This window comes from Salmo trutta, chromosome 7 (assembly GCF_901001165.1).
Source record: "Salmo trutta chromosome 7, fSalTru1.1, whole genome shotgun sequence".
In the NCBI taxonomy this organism is placed as follows: domain Eukaryota; kingdom Metazoa; phylum Chordata; class Actinopteri; order Salmoniformes; family Salmonidae; genus Salmo; species Salmo trutta.
Window position 1 is genome coordinate 10,405,970 of NC_042963.1, and position 15,788 is coordinate 10,421,757.

Consider the following 15,788-nt stretch of genomic DNA (forward strand, 5'->3'; position numbering starts at 1 on the left):
TCTTTTCTGGCCTCCTGTGCTTTAAAACTATGTTTAGCCTATTAGCTGATAGGGTTACAGGGTAATACCTGGAATATATATTTTACATTACATTGGTGGTAAATTGAGCTTTTATAAGAAGAGAAGTCAACATAGGCTTAAAGATATAATATATATAAATGCCATAATGTTCTGGAGTTAGTGGAGTTTGTGACAAAGCTCCTTCTGAATTATACTAAATAAATATACTCCTTGATGGGTTATACCAAATTCTTTCAACTACTGGCTTCCTTACTTGATTATGGCGGGGCAATGTGCCAGATGATGGCATACCTTAGCTCTCTGTTGTTTATGACTGAAGGTCCTCTGTTCTGAGACCAGTGTCTCAGCAGATCCTAGAGGATATGTACAGTATGCTGTGTGACATCAAACCTTCATTAGCAGCCATTTCTAAAGGCAAAGAATAACAGAATGATCTACAGTTCAGTACATCAGCATGACTATTATTTTATATTAGTAGGTTTAGAAGACAAAAATGGGCTGGCTCTCAAACAAGTGATCATCAGAAATATACAGGCATTTATTTACAGATATCTGCATTTGCATAGACAAAGTTAAAATATGTATTACGGTAAACAGATTTGGAAAATTATTTAAATGCATAATTTAGCAGAGATATTTTCACTTGACAGTATTAAAGTTACAAGTTGTTTATAAATATATATATATATATGTATTATTACTTTAACCCAACCAGAAGCTTGAGGGGAGGGCACGGAAGAGGGGCATCAACATCAGCATTATTATCATTATCAACATCAGCATTATTATCATTATCAACATCACAACAATTGTTGGTTCTTTATCAAGTCATGTGAAAAGTTCATCATACAAAAGTCATCATCATAAGCATGAGTACTAATATTGGTTTGAACATGCATCATCTCAGTACTGTAATGTGAGTCCTTGATGCTAATCTGGGTATTTTACTGGTCCTCTGCTGACCGCTCTCTGTCTGAATACAGTGTGAACCCAACCCGACCCCTGACCTGAGTACCAAACAGACCACTCCCACCCCCACTGCAATTTGTATACAGTTAACTACATGCTGGATTACACATAATATTTTTACAATGAAGAATTACTCTCGTCTTATAAATCACCCCCATCAAGGCCCTTGGAGGTGATAGGAGACTGTGGCCCCCGGAAGCCTTCCTTACTGTAGCAACATACTATTACTAACATGACCTAACTAATGGTTCAAATCACTGTCTGAGACCACATGGGCTTCGTGAGGCCCCAGTCCCCTGTCTGTTTCCATGGTCTCCTGAGGAACAGTAGGAGTATTTGGGCTCATCTGTAGTGGCTTCACCCAAGGGTTATTTAAAACTGTAAAGAGAATCAAGAAGGGAATGAACAAAAACACGTGGAATGCAGAAGATAGAAACATTAGGATATAAAACAAGTAGTCAGAACAGCCGAGGATCAACCTGTAACTGAACCAAGGGTCTCCTACACTTTAGTCTGACGCTAGATCGTCACCCTACATGCAGGGAGGAGAACGGGCACCTATAGGGAGGTCCTAATAGAATCGGCCCCATCCTTTACCTTATCACATTAACCACGTGCTGCTCCCTACAGCAGGAGACCTGATAGACCGGCCTCATGCCCTCAGCGTTCTGTCTCTGTATCCATAACACCACGTATCCGGCCATCCTTCAATACATCCATCCACACAAAAATCAGGATGTATACATCCGACTCCATCTCTCTCCACCTAGTAAAACATCAACTCATTCTGAAGCTTCATTTGACATGTCAACAACAAACCAGAGTGTATATGAGAGAGATGGAATGGGAAAGATACAGTATCTCTTTGTTTACACACATATTTCTATATATTTAGTCATACCATTAATTAATACAAATAGACATTATGTTGAAATATACATTAATATGAACATAGTGAAAGAGTAAATCAGCTCCCTTCATACCTTCCCACAGATATTTTTTATGGAAATGTCCCAGTGAAGGCAAGACACTACAAATGAACCATCTTTGGATTCAGTGAACACATGCTGTCAAAAGCGTTTTTCTGTGGGAAGAGCATTAGTAACGCTTGACCTTTAGAATAGAGGAGGGCATTCTCCAGCATCAACACTCCAGGGATAGAGAAGGGACTTTCCTGAGATTTCTTAAAGGTATATGTAAATGTATAAACTTGGACAGCTTCGATAAGGACAAGTGTAATCTCTTTCACTTTTCACCCACTCATTCTCCTCTCTTTCCACATGCACACTCCTTCTCTCACTTTCCAATCTCTCTCTACTGTCTCTGGTGGGATGTTGACCGTTAGAACCTGGGACTGCATGTAAGTTCATCCTTAATGCATCATAGTCATATACAATCTTAATTGTATCCTTTTGTCCATTATAAACAAAATGAATAAACAATAAAGAAATATAAACATGTTCCCCATCCCGGAGCCTCCACCCCCCCAGTTCTGAAAAGATACTTCCTGCTTTGACTAGCAGGTGGAACATTATGGAGAAGTGTGTTTTGTTTTGTTCGGAGAGGAGAGGAGAGTAGCACTGTAGCAGCGAAGCAGTGAGCCAGACAGACAGACTGGTTTGTGGTAGTTTAGAGAGACATGCTGGAGTCACAGGGTGGGGTCATTGAAGGAGTAAGTTGTCAGGTGTAAGAGGGATGGGGGAAGGTCGCCCCCCCTTTGGGGAGTAGATTAAGTTGGGTCTTCTAAAAGGTTTGTTCGGGGATCACCGTGTTGAACGGATGGTCCCACAATGTGGTGCTGATTCCAAACCCTGCAGAGGGAAACCAATGCATGTCATCAGTGAGCGGACCGAGTCATAAGGTATAATAGATATAAGAACCATACACAGAGCTGAACTACAGAGAATTACAGAGACGTATGAAGAGTCTGACGTCATATACTTCACATTCTATGTCCCTCATTCTCTTCATTAGAAGTTAGTATGCCAACAGAAGTATGGTGATGCAAAGAGCTATTCTGGTCCTCCTCACCTGCTCTTTGGTGCTCAAAGTGGTGCTTGACGTGGTATGCCTTGAGGCTGTACAGGTAGGTGTTTCTCTGAGGGGAGCCGTAGTGAAGGTAGTAGTGGATCATGTCATACACCACGTACCCAAACAGCCCCCCCACAAACAGGGACACCGCCAGGGTCTCGGGGAAGGCCTTGGTTAGCAGCAGGTAGAAGCTGCCTACCACCACTGAGGCCAGGCCAGGAGGAAAGACCAGGCGGGAGCCATCGTAGGGTGACTGGAAGGAAGAAACAGCAGGATTAACCATGGTGTTTGTCCAGGAGCAGATAGACATTGACTAGTTACTAAAAAGGTTGGTTTTATCAGTTAAGCATACTGTATGGCTTGGCCTAGATTTGGAACAAAAATTAGATCCTGCAGTTTCCCAAGTTTCTGAATTCCAAATGAATCATAAACCAAAGAGGCATTAAACACATGTAGGTACTTATCCGTAAAAAAAAAAGACATGAGTGATTTTGAACATTAGTTCCAGAGTATCATTATCTCTGTTCTGTGTATGTCCGTATCTCACCTTATGATGCTGTCCGTGCAGCAGGAAGTGAATGGTGATGAGGTAATAGTTGTGGGCGGGCGGGCGCATGTGGAAGACGAAGCGATGGATGCAATATTCGATGAAGGTCCACATGACCATGCCCATTATGAAGATGAGGGGAAAGCTGTACTTGTGCACCAAGACGGAGTAGTCTGGAGAGGGAGGCGGTGGGACAGATACAGCATATAGATATCTACTAGACTGTACAGGGGAAAAGCATGGGCTGGCTGGCTGGCGAGCGAGAGAGAGAGTGAGAGAGAGAGCGAGAGAGAGAGCGAGAGAGCAAGAGAGAGAGAGATATGATTGGGTCTGTTACCTGTGCTGGCAAACAGTCTGGTTGTCCCCAGTGCCAAGGTGGTGTAGCAGTACCAGCTGAGATAGAACACCAGTGGCATCCACACAGCAGGGACCATGTACCTACACGCAGACAATCAAATGACTTATCTAAACCCAAGCTTATCTTTCTGGGGTAAGTGCTTTTCTACGCTGTATGGGCCGATTTCTCGGACAGAGATTAAGCAAAGTCTGGGACTAAAAGTATGTTTAATAGAGTCTCCATTGAAATAGCCTTTTAGTCCAGGACTAGGCTTAATCTGTGTCTGGAAAACCGTCACGAAGTATACATTCTTCTCTCTTACCAGGACGTTTTAGTGCTGGCCTCTAGAAACTCGTTCCCGAAGAGGCGAATGGGCCGGTCCACAGGCTGGTGCACCCAGGTGTCATATTTCTCTCCAAGGTGGCCCACCTGCCAGGCCAGGGGCTTCCGCCAGTCCACCAGGTCCTGCAGGAATAGCAGGGGAGCCACGGCTCAATTTACAACACAGTACAGTAGCTTAAGGCTTACAGCACACAACACAACAGTTTAATATATAAATACAGCATCATACAATACAAGGTGATTCTAATGTTTTAGAACCCCATTAGCACTACTTCTGCCTAAAAGCATGAATTGTCAAACGACATTTTTCATGGAGAATCAAAATCCAATGGAAATTGGACTGATAACTTATTTCAGTCATAACTTTATGTGACAGTGAGATCACTTTGGCTTGGCCCTTCTGACTGATGGTGTTCTATCCAGCAGGTGGCGGTAGAGAGACAGACAGATGTCCACGGGAAAGAGTCTCCACCACACCACACTTCAGACCCAGGAAGTAGAGGTGTTGTGCAACTCCCTGATAAACTCGTGATCCAATCTCTGTGAAGGATCTGCAGATCATATCTCTGTCCATACCCTTTACTAAACGTCTCCTTTAACCGTTAACATGACCTTGGATAGAGACCAGGCAGACTGAAATGGACTTGTTCTTAGAGTCATGGTCTCTTCTGCACTGTAATCAGTTATAGGGTGGGTCAGGTTTATATAGACTGCATGAAATATCTATTTACTATTCTTCCCTACCAAGCAAAAAGGCAGTAACTGCTCATAGCATGGAACTGAGAAAAATTACTTTTATTTACTTTGGTTTCACAGTAACTTTATGCAGTTACTGCTAACATGAACCCCACTTCCTCCAAAACACAATATAATAGAGGCGGGATACTTGTCCACATGATTAAGCATGTATTTAATGTAGCAAAAATGACATCAACTCATTTTTAGACCAAATGAGCAGTTACTTCCTTTTTGCTTGGTACGGCAGTATATTAGACAAGGTTTGATCAATTTAGAGAAACAAAAATGTCAACAAACCATTCATTGAGGACATCGATTGTCTTGGGGTAGGAGGTTAAAAGTGAGGAATGGGGTTTCAGTCAGGTATGTGTTGAAAAGCAAACAAACAGGTCAATAATATAACAATGAGTGACAAAAGTATCATGGTATTCAGGCCACAGATTCCTCCACTGTGTAAGTATGTAGGGCTGAATGAGCCAAGAGAAGAGACGCTGCACTAGGTACGTGACAAGCAAGCCAAGCATCATGCCATCGCTCAACGCATCACAATGACAAACACACACAGCTGGCCCTGTTGCAAAGTAAAGGTGACTCACTGCTATCCACTAGCTAATCAAAAACATTCCTAAGGCCTGAGAAAGACCTGTTCTGTTAGTGAGAACAAAGGAATATCTCCCTGCATACCGTACCCTGTCTATCTGTACTGAATACAGATAAACCTTCCACATATCTTCATATCTACTACAGACGGTCATAAGCTATGATTATGAATGCCCCGGAGCGGCTCCCCCATGGTCTTTAATAATTAGCTGTGAAAACGGGTGGGCACACATTTTTTAGCAAAGCCGGGTGAATGACTGTGCGTGGTCACGTCTCCATCTTTCCCAACTCTCTCCATCTCCTCCCTCTATGTGTGTGTTCGTAAATTCCCTCTGGAGTGCCAGAGAGTGCTCAGAGTGTGCTCTGGGCATTTGTAAATTTAGAGTGTTTCGCTCTCGTGGGGTTCAGAGCCCACACTGGACTCTCTGGCCGAGGAGTAGGGTTGATCCGAGCGTTCTGACCTCACAACGGCAGTCAAGCACCCAAGCTAACTGGCTAAAGTTATCTATCTTGCTAGCTACTTCCAGACATGCATGAGAGAACACCTCACTCTGACCATTTTCCTCACCCTAGCAGAGCTGGTTAAGCTGCTTTCATGTTATCCAGAGAATTCTGTGACTATTACTGTGCTGCTGGCAACAATTTAATTAATCTTTTTACCCCGATGTTTAACTGACACCGGACATATTCCACGGGTGTTGAGCATTCGTAAATTCATCAGTTATTCTGAACTCCGGCACACTCAGATGAGAGTGCTCTGAAATCGGAGTAGATAGCCAGAGTGAATTTACGAACACGCCCTATGTGTCAATGCAGCAGTGTACTGTAGCTCACAGGCCACAGTCAGAGCAGCAAGAGCATTGAACTCAAGGGCCTTGGACCAGACACATTGATGTTGCACAACCCTGGCTGCCTGTTACACTGCCTGTGTAACCGATGTGAAATGGCTAGCTAGTTAGCGGGGTGTGCGCTAATAGCGTTTCAATCGGTGACGTCACTCGCTCTGAGACCTTGAAGTAGTTGTTCCCCTTGCTCTGCAAGGACTGCGGCTTTAGTGGAGCGATCGGTAACGATGCTTCGAGGGTGGGGACATTGTGTCACAGTGTTGGGCCAATGGCGACCCAGTACGGCTCTGGGATCTGAGCTCAACTCTGACTTGTAGTTGAACCCCATAACCAACCCCTGATTGATCACCTGTCACTTCCTGCCTGGCTGAAAGCCTGCAGTGGTTGGGTTTTGATGTTCAGCCTGATCAAAGAGGGAAGTCCAGAGGACCCTATGGGCATCCTCTAGATTAGTGTTTCTTAGCCAGGGGTACTTGAGAAGACTCATGAGACCATAGGCCTACTGGTAAAATGCACGAGGGGGTACTTCAGGGGTACTCCGGCCAGAGCTAAATTCAGTTGGTGGTACAGTAACCCAAGAAGGAAACACTGCTCGAGATCTTTCCTACTCTTTTCTTCTTCCAGTTTTCTTTCTGATTCTCTCTCTCCCTCTCCCTTTTACTCAATGTATTTTTCTCTCACCGTGTCCAGGTCGACTTGACTGCATTTGCTGAGGGGTGAAGGCTCCTCGTCCACGGTGTGCTCCTGGGTCTTCCTCCTCTCCCTCACTGTCTGTGGAACAACAGGAGACAATGGGAGACAACGGTTGTGAGCTGCAATTCAAAATGCGAACATCGGCAGGATATCCATTAAGGCACTCACGCACACTGACACTCCCAACACACACGCACAAACACTCACTTCATCATTTGCTCACACACACATAATATGCACATACATTTATACAGAGTCTATACACACCACGTACACTCACTCACATACAAGGCCAACAGACTGTTAAATAGCCACCAGTAGCACCTTAGAGGCTGCTTCACTATATACATAGACTTGAAATCACTGGCCACTTCAATAATTGGAACAATAGTCACTTTAATAATGTTTACATATTTCGCATTACTCATCTCATATGTATATACACTGTATTCTATTCTAGTCTATGCCGCTCTGACATTGCTCGTCCAAATATTTATATATTCTTAATTCCATTCCCTTACTTTAAATGTGTGTGTATTGTTGTGAAATTGTTAGATATTACTTGTTAGATATTACTGCACTGTTGGAGCTAGAAACACAAGCATTTCGCTACACCCGCAATAACATCTGCTAAACATGTGTATGTGACCAATAAAATTTGATTGGATTTGACTTGATTTGATCATATACTCTGCTTCTACTCTGTTTATCACATATCCTAATACCTTACCCCTATACATAGCTCTATCACTCGAGTATCCCTGCACATTGTAAATATGGTACTGGAACATACTGACCCTACATATACAGTAGTATGCTTACTTACTTTCTTGTGTTGTTTTTATTGCTTTAGTGTTTTTGTTCTACCTTATGTTATTTTTAGTATTACATTGATATTGATTACTGCATTGTTGGGTTTAGAGCTTGCAAGAAAGGCATTTTACTTTACTTGTGCATGTGAAATTAAACCTTGAAACTAAAGCAAGTTATTCATAATATAATGTTACCATGGGGACATACAATTTGGTTTAGATGTGTGTGTGTGTGTGGAGAATCATGACAGGTATTGGTTTCTGCACATCCCCATGGCTATACTCCAGATTATTTAATGACATTATAGTATCAGCGTTGCCAACTACTAGTATCAGTGTTGCCACCTGAATGGACTAAGTATGATGTCCAGCGTCCACCATTACACTCATGATGACCAGATGTTATCTGCATTCACTCAAACAGGAACGGTACATTCTCCCATTTATTGACTGTATGAGTCAGAGGCATAGAGCATATAGATCTGCCTTTGCCATTGGCCCTGAAGAATGGGAAGGACGTAACATAGACACATCAGTGTTTATATCATAAAGCGCATTCCTTTCAGTTCATATTGTTTGGTAAGGCACCCTTTTATGTCTCAGGGCACATGACTGTCTGCGTTTATGCTCAGGACCAGGTAATCTCCTCAAAGGGTAGCTCTATCAGCGGATCATCATAATTCAGCCATATTGTTGGTCATCATAAAACTAAGTGGGTGAAAATTACAGGGAGGGGAGGGATAACTAGATCCTTGGATAGCATGCTGTCAAGCTTGGTGATGTGACATGAGGAGTTTGTACAATTAAAACAAATAGGCAGAGAGGCATGCCTCAGCTTGAAACCCAATGCCCTGCATTGGGTGTTGACTATGGGTGTTGACTATTTACACAAAGCGACATAGTAACTATTTAACAACGGAACACACCTCCATCCTTTACTATTCAACAATAACTTTTGATTCAAATCATTAATTCTTCTAAAAGGGCAGGCTAATGTTCCAATATGAACCCCATGCTCATTTCTGAAGGTGAATTTCATAGCTCAAGTTATGAGTGGGGGTAAGAGATGGTTTTATTGACCCTAGTCTAAACCCTCCTATCACAGAGCTGATCTGTGGTTTCTTGAGCAACAAATTTGACCTAAACTACCTGGTGAAGGTTAGCGTCCCTGTGACCTAGGGGTAGAGCCTGTCTTTCAGTGTCATCCCTCCCACCATGTCTGTCCTGTGATGGTCTTCCCATTCCCCTCCTTCCCCAGGGACAAGGCGATGCCATCTCATTTTCTCTCCTGTGCATCCCTTCTCAGCTCTCCCTGGTCGAGCCATTGCCTGGCAACTCCTCTCAGAGTCAGACAGGTGCAATATTAGTCAGGTGTATATCGGCAACTCTCTCTCTCTATCTCAACTCTCCAGCTGTACAAATGATTAACCACAATCCTCCTGTACTTCCGCCCTCTTACTCACACATCTCCACGGCTACGCAACACCTCATCTGTTCTCTCTAAATCCTAACCACATCTCACTCTCTGCCTCCTCCAACCTTTTCCACCATCTCTCCCTCTCTCTCTCAATTTGATTTAATGGCTTTATTGGCATGGGAAACATATGTTTACATATGAAATAAATAATAAACAAAAGTGAAACAAACAATTTAAAAAAATTAACAGTAAACATTACACTCACAAAAAGTTCCAAAACGTTATTATTTCTCTCCCTCTCTCTCTCCTTCTCCCTCCCCCTGAATACAAAGTGTTATGTTTGGGGCAAATCCAACACATCACTGAGTACCGCCCTTCATATTTTCAAGCATGGTGGTGGCTGCATCATGTTATGGGTATGCTTGTCATTGGGAAAGACTTGGGAGTTATTTAGGATAAAAATAAATGTAATAGAGCTAAGCACAGACAACTCCCTAGAGGACAACCTGGTTCAGTCTGCTTTCAAACAGAAACTGGGAGGCAAATTCATCTTTCTGCAGGACACTAACCAAAAACACAAGGCCAAATATACACTGGAATTGCTTACCAAGATGACATTGAATGTTCCGGAGTGGCCTAGCTACAGTTTTGACTTAAATTGGCTTGAAAATCTATGGCAAGACTTAAATGGCTGTCTAGCAATGACCAACAACCAAATTCACAGAGCTTGAAGAATTGTACAAATATTGTACAATCCAGATGTGCAAAGCTCTTAGAGAATTATCCAGAAAGACTCACACCTGTAATCACTGCCACAGGTGATTCTAACATGTATTGACTCTGTGGTGTGAATACTTATGTAAATAAGATATTTCTGAATTTCCTTTTCAATACATTTCAATAAAATACTTTCTCAAGGCATTATAAATGTGTTCCATGAGCTTACTTAAACTATGTTGAATGCAAATACAACACACAAGCAAAAAAAGCATGTCAACTCACATGATGGAAACTCATAATTACAGTTATAAACAGATGCACAAAAAAATAAAAAGTTAATGATCACCTAGGCAGGACTTTTATGGCACCAGAGGCAGACACACCGTTCATATGTGAGCTTCAGCATGTTTTAATATTTGGTTTATGACACACTGATATTTCAATGTATTAGTGCAACTGAACTGATTAGCTGTTTTAACAACCAGTTAATTTTATAGCAAACAATTTATTATTAAAGATATCCGTTTCACATTGCACTGTTTTCACATAAGGCAATAAATACACTTTAATAAAATAGAAAATCACATTTCCATAACTTCTATCCCATGTGTTGAAGACATCTTGAAGACATCTTTCACATTCATTGATGCACAAATCCTGTCTTGAGCATTTGGTCATAGGTTCTCATTGACATCGCAGTAAAGCACTTAATGTCCTAATTGTTCATGCACCGTGGGAAAAACCTTTTGGCATGGCCTGACATTGGTCTGTATTGATGTAATTGCATGCTCCTGCATGGCAAGTGATTACTGAGTGCCAAGTCTAGGTCCAAAAGACTTAACAGCTTCCACCCCCAAAACACAAGGCTTTGGGGTGGCAGGTAGTCTAGTGGTTAAAGCGTTGGGCCAGTAATCGACAGGTTGCTAGATCGAATCCCCAAGCTGACAAGGTAAAAATCTTTTGTTCTGCCCCTGAACAAGGCCTAGGTTCCTAGGCCGTAATTGTAAATAAGAATTTGTTCTTAACTGACTTGCCTAGTTAAATAAAGGTTCAATATTTTTTTTAAATAAGACTCCTGAAACAGCTAATCAAATGGCTACCCAGACTATTTGCATTGCCCCCCCCACCCCTCCCCCTCTTTTACGCTGCTGCTACTCTCTGTTTAGTATCTATGCATAGTCACTTTAACTCTACCTACATGTTTACACTACTTAAATTACTCGACTAACCGGTGGCCCCGCACATTGACTCTGAACCGGTACCACCTGTATTGTTGTTTTACTGCTGCTCTTGAATTATTTGTTACTTTTATTTAACACTTATTTTTTCTTAAACTGCATTGTTCCACCTGTATTGTAATCATGTATCATGATGTGTAGCGAACATCAAACACTGATTAGGTTTGGTGAAAAATGTACTATTAATTTGTCTGTTGTACTGAGTCAATTGAAAAAGTTTTGAAACATCTACCTTTTTGATGATCTGCTTTGAGTTTTGTACTAAGGGTTGTCACGACTTCCGCCGAAGTCGGTCCCTCTCCTTGTTCGGGCGGTGTTCGGCGGTCGACGTCACCGGCCTTCTAGCCATCACTGATCCATTTTTAATTTTCCATTTGTTTTGTCTTGTCTTCCTTCACACCTGGCTCCAATCCCATCAATTACATGTTGTGTATTTAACCCTCTGTTTCCCCTCATGTCCTTGTCGGAGATTGTTTATTGTAAGTGTATGTGTACGCCTGTACTGGTGTGGGTCGGGTCGGGTTATGTTACCCATACATTTTTATTATTATGTTTTCCGTTGTTTTTTTTGTAATAAACTGTGCTGTTGGAAACAGTTATTTCTCTCCTGCGTCTGACTTCTCTGCCGCCAGTTAAACACCCCTTACAAGGGTTGTGAAAATGTACCACATACTTGTGGAAACTGCACCAAAGCAATTAAAAAAAAATTAAAAAAGGATTACAACACTAAAAATACCATTGAATATTACAGCTGGTATGTTGCTTTTTTCTGAAGAGGAACGGAACATATTATTTCCCAGAGAAGTCTTGAGAGTATTGTCATAAGAACCCTGAGAAAGTGAAGAAGTGTAGAAGCACCTGACCTGATTCTACGTAGTAACCTGAGTTGAGTTCACTGACTTATTGGAAGGCTTGGCTGGAATAAGCAGCAAATTGGAGTCTGGCAATGATTGTTCTGGGCCTAGTTTTTATCACCCTGGGCAATGGCTTTGATTTGAAACCAGCATGTGTGGAAATATGGCCACTCTTAACAGGGACCTGAACTTTAGGGTAAGTTATTGTGAACCGAACACAGGCGTCAGAGCCAACAAGTGTGTAAATCAACTAGCTTACTGATACTTATAGCAAGCCATAAAATACTTTAATAAAAAAATACAAAATTATCCGTTGAAGTTCTAGACTGTAAGCTGCTCCAGCAGAGCAGTGTCTCAGTGTGTACTGTGTGTGTGTGTGTAGGGCTTTGGCTATTCCATGTGAAATGGGAGAGGGCCTGAGGAGAGGAGAGAGCGGAAGGCTTTTATTTGCTCATCCAGGATGGGTAAGTGAGGGATGGATACTGCTAAGAGAGAGGCAGGGTCATTAAGTAAGGTCATCCACACCAGACCAGTTTACCTCCCATCCACTGAACACACTCATTCAGGTAGGCCTCACCATGGTAACACATCAACAGCACATCAGATTAGAGGAGAGGACAGAGGGCCTCCCATCAGCTCATAGCGTAGGGTACAGTGTCCCCTCACTCTCTCTCTGAGACATCTACTCAGTCTCAAGATGTGGCAACAGACAGTCACATACACACACATTAGTTTCATCGCTTGGGGCGAGACACACCGGCATAAAGCTGACTAGGTCTACTACACAGAATAGGGTTGTGCCTGTGTATACTCTTACTATGTGAACTATGACACAATGTGTGGAACGCAAGGAATATTGACAGAGATTACGAGGTGTATTGAATTACTGTTAGAGTTTGCAAATACTGTACTATACACTTTTCACACCCCTGGTCACAGCATACAATTTAGGTCAACAAAATACGTACTCAAAAGGTCATGGACCACTCATCTCTGATGTTTGTGGGTGTACAATTAAGCAATAAGGCCTGAGGGGGTGTGGTATATGGCCAATAAACCACGGCTAAGGGCTGTTCTTATGCACGATGCAACACAGAATGACTTGCTATTTTGGCCATATACCACAAACCCCAGAGGTGTCTTATTGCTATTTTATACAACGGGTGGATCTAATCCTGAATGCTGGTTGGTTAAAACAGCATTCCAGCCGGTGTCTATTCCACAAGTTACCACCGGCTAAATCTATGATGTTAAAATGCCTATTTACTCTGGTCCATCTGACTGCGCAATCCACTGTCTCATCAGCTCAGCCAGGCAATTTATAAACTTGATCTCCACTATAAAAAGCATCTAGACATTATCTCACATTTCTTTTAGACTAACATTTAGTTTTCAACAGCGGAGATTTGTATAAACCTTGCTGTATGTCTCTCCGACATTTGCAACATTGTTTCAATATTCAAATTCGATCTCCAGCTGTCCCATAGTAATGAACATGTTGAGACGAGACAAACAGGCAGGCAGGCAGGCAGGCAGCGTTTCTCAGCCAGTCAAAATCATGAATCAGCTGGCATCCTGTTTATGGATAAATACAAATAAATGTAAATTCAATAAAGGTAAAATGAAACAAAGTGCATCTAGTTTGCAGTCTTCCCAGCTTCAGTTTGAAGTGATTGTGTTGTAGTGACTGTGTTGTTGGCTAGTTCCTCTGAACAACAGTGTCCTGATGAGTGAGCACATTCTTCTATGCCAGGCGAAATAGTGCCTCATTAGCTTATTGTTATGGATGAATCCAAATAAATGTCACTAGAAAACAGCTTAAACAAATGCAAATGCAGCTACTTTTCTGTTAATCTGGCTGCAAGCAAAGGATAAGAATGTTGCCAGCCATTATGGCAATGGAACATTTACAACCAACGACTGGGTCGCGTCCATAGATACAGAACAAAAAGACTGAACAACTGGGTCGCGTCTCTAGCTGTAATGACTGTCAGAGAGGGGACCAAAGCGCAGCATGTTGAGTGCTCATGATGAAATTTATTTTAACTCAAAAACACTAAAGACAAAATAACAAAGAGAAAAACGAAAGTGCACAGTTCTGTCAGGTACATAGACTAAACAGACTACAACTACCCACCAACACAGCTGGGAAACAAAAACCTACTTAAGTATGATCTCCATTTAGAGACAACGAGGACCAGCTGCCTCTAATTCGAGATCATCCCAAAAAACAACAACATAGAAATAGAAAACTAGAACTAAACATAGATATAGAAAACATAGAAAAACACAAAACACCCCCTGTCACGCCCTGACCTACTCTACCATAGAAAATAACATCTTACTATGGTCAGGACGTGACACTAGCAACCGAACCGCTAGAATGAATGACCAGCCGGCTTGGGTAGAAACCTTCTTGTGCAAGGATGAAATAGTATGAGTAAATTCATCAAAATAACGTTTTTAAAAATATGTCAATCATTATTTGAATATGTTGTTAAACCGTTGTATAAAAGTGATAATGCCCTCGAAGCCGGTGTTTGGAGGATGTATTGGCACGGTTTGCCGGCCCTCAACTTCATCTCTGGCCTAACAACACCCGTGCCAATATATCCTCCAAACACCCGCTTATCGGGCATTATCACTTAAATAAACTGGTTACAAACATAGTTACAACAGTAAAAATAAATGTTTTGTCATACCCATGGTATAGGGTCGGATATTCCACGGCTTTCAGCTAATCAGCATTCAGGGCTGGAACCACCTGATTTATAATTCCTTTTATAAACTGGGTGGTTCGAGCCCAGAATGCTGATTGGCTGAAAGCCGTGGTATATGAGACCGTATACCACGTGTGAGGCAAAACATGTATTTTTACTGTTCTAATTACATTTGTAACCATAATAGCAAATCAGGCACCTCAGGGGTTTGTGGTATATGGCCAATATACCACGGCTAAGGGCTGTATCCAGGCACTCCTCGTTGCATCGGGAATAAGAACAGCCCTTAGCTGTGGGATATTTGCCATATACCACACCCTCGTGCCTTATAGCTTTAATATACCACACCTTCCTGTATTCATAGTAGGGAACCAAGTGTGGGCCTTGACAGTAATGGAAAAATGATGCCTAGTTTCGCATTGCCAGACATCAAACTATATTCTCATTCAAAAATAAGATGTGTGACCTTTTCTGGTGACTAAACCTAGAAGATGAATTATAAGAGATATCCTGCACTGCATGTTTATATACTACTACAGTACTACTCCTATTGCTACTTCTACAGTACGGGTCTGAGTGTTTCAAGGGAATGGGGGTAATTGTCTCTGGTTGCAGCTGGTGTGGAGGCATGCAGGCTGGGAGAACTGAGCAGTTACATTTTAGTCATTTAGTCAGACAATAGAGCTTCTTCATTCCCGGTCCTCTCAGCCCTACACTGAGAGGAGAGGTGGGGGAGCGAACGGTAATAAGGCACTCTGTGTGTCCTCCATCTAATAGGCTGGGAAGGAGAATTAAGGAAAGAATGAGTGACAAAAAACAAAGGGGATGGACAGAGGAGACCCTAGTCCAGGCTGGTACCATCAGAACAGGGGCCATAGTGTGTTGGTGGGGCACTGGGCGGATG

General features: G+C 42.2%; 1 protein-coding gene across 1 annotated transcript in view; it reads right to left on the reverse strand.

Moving 5' to 3' along the window:
* Positions 1–535: 535 nt before the first annotated feature.
* Positions 536–15,788, reverse strand: part of fa2h (fatty acid 2-hydroxylase) — a 31,984-nt gene continuing 16,731 nt past the window's right edge. Inside the window, exons 2-7 of the mRNA XM_029757930.1 lie at positions 7,112–7,201; positions 4,228–4,370; positions 3,906–4,006; positions 3,569–3,741; positions 3,022–3,274; positions 536–2,801 (exon numbers count right to left, since the gene is read on the reverse strand). Of these exons, the coding sequence (XP_029613790.1) occupies positions 2,734–2,801; positions 3,022–3,274; positions 3,569–3,741; positions 3,906–4,006; positions 4,228–4,370; positions 7,112–7,201 (828 nt within the window). The 3' untranslated portion in view covers positions 536–2,733. The remainder of the gene's footprint in view (positions 2,802–3,021; positions 3,275–3,568; positions 3,742–3,905; positions 4,007–4,227; positions 4,371–7,111; positions 7,202–15,788) is intronic.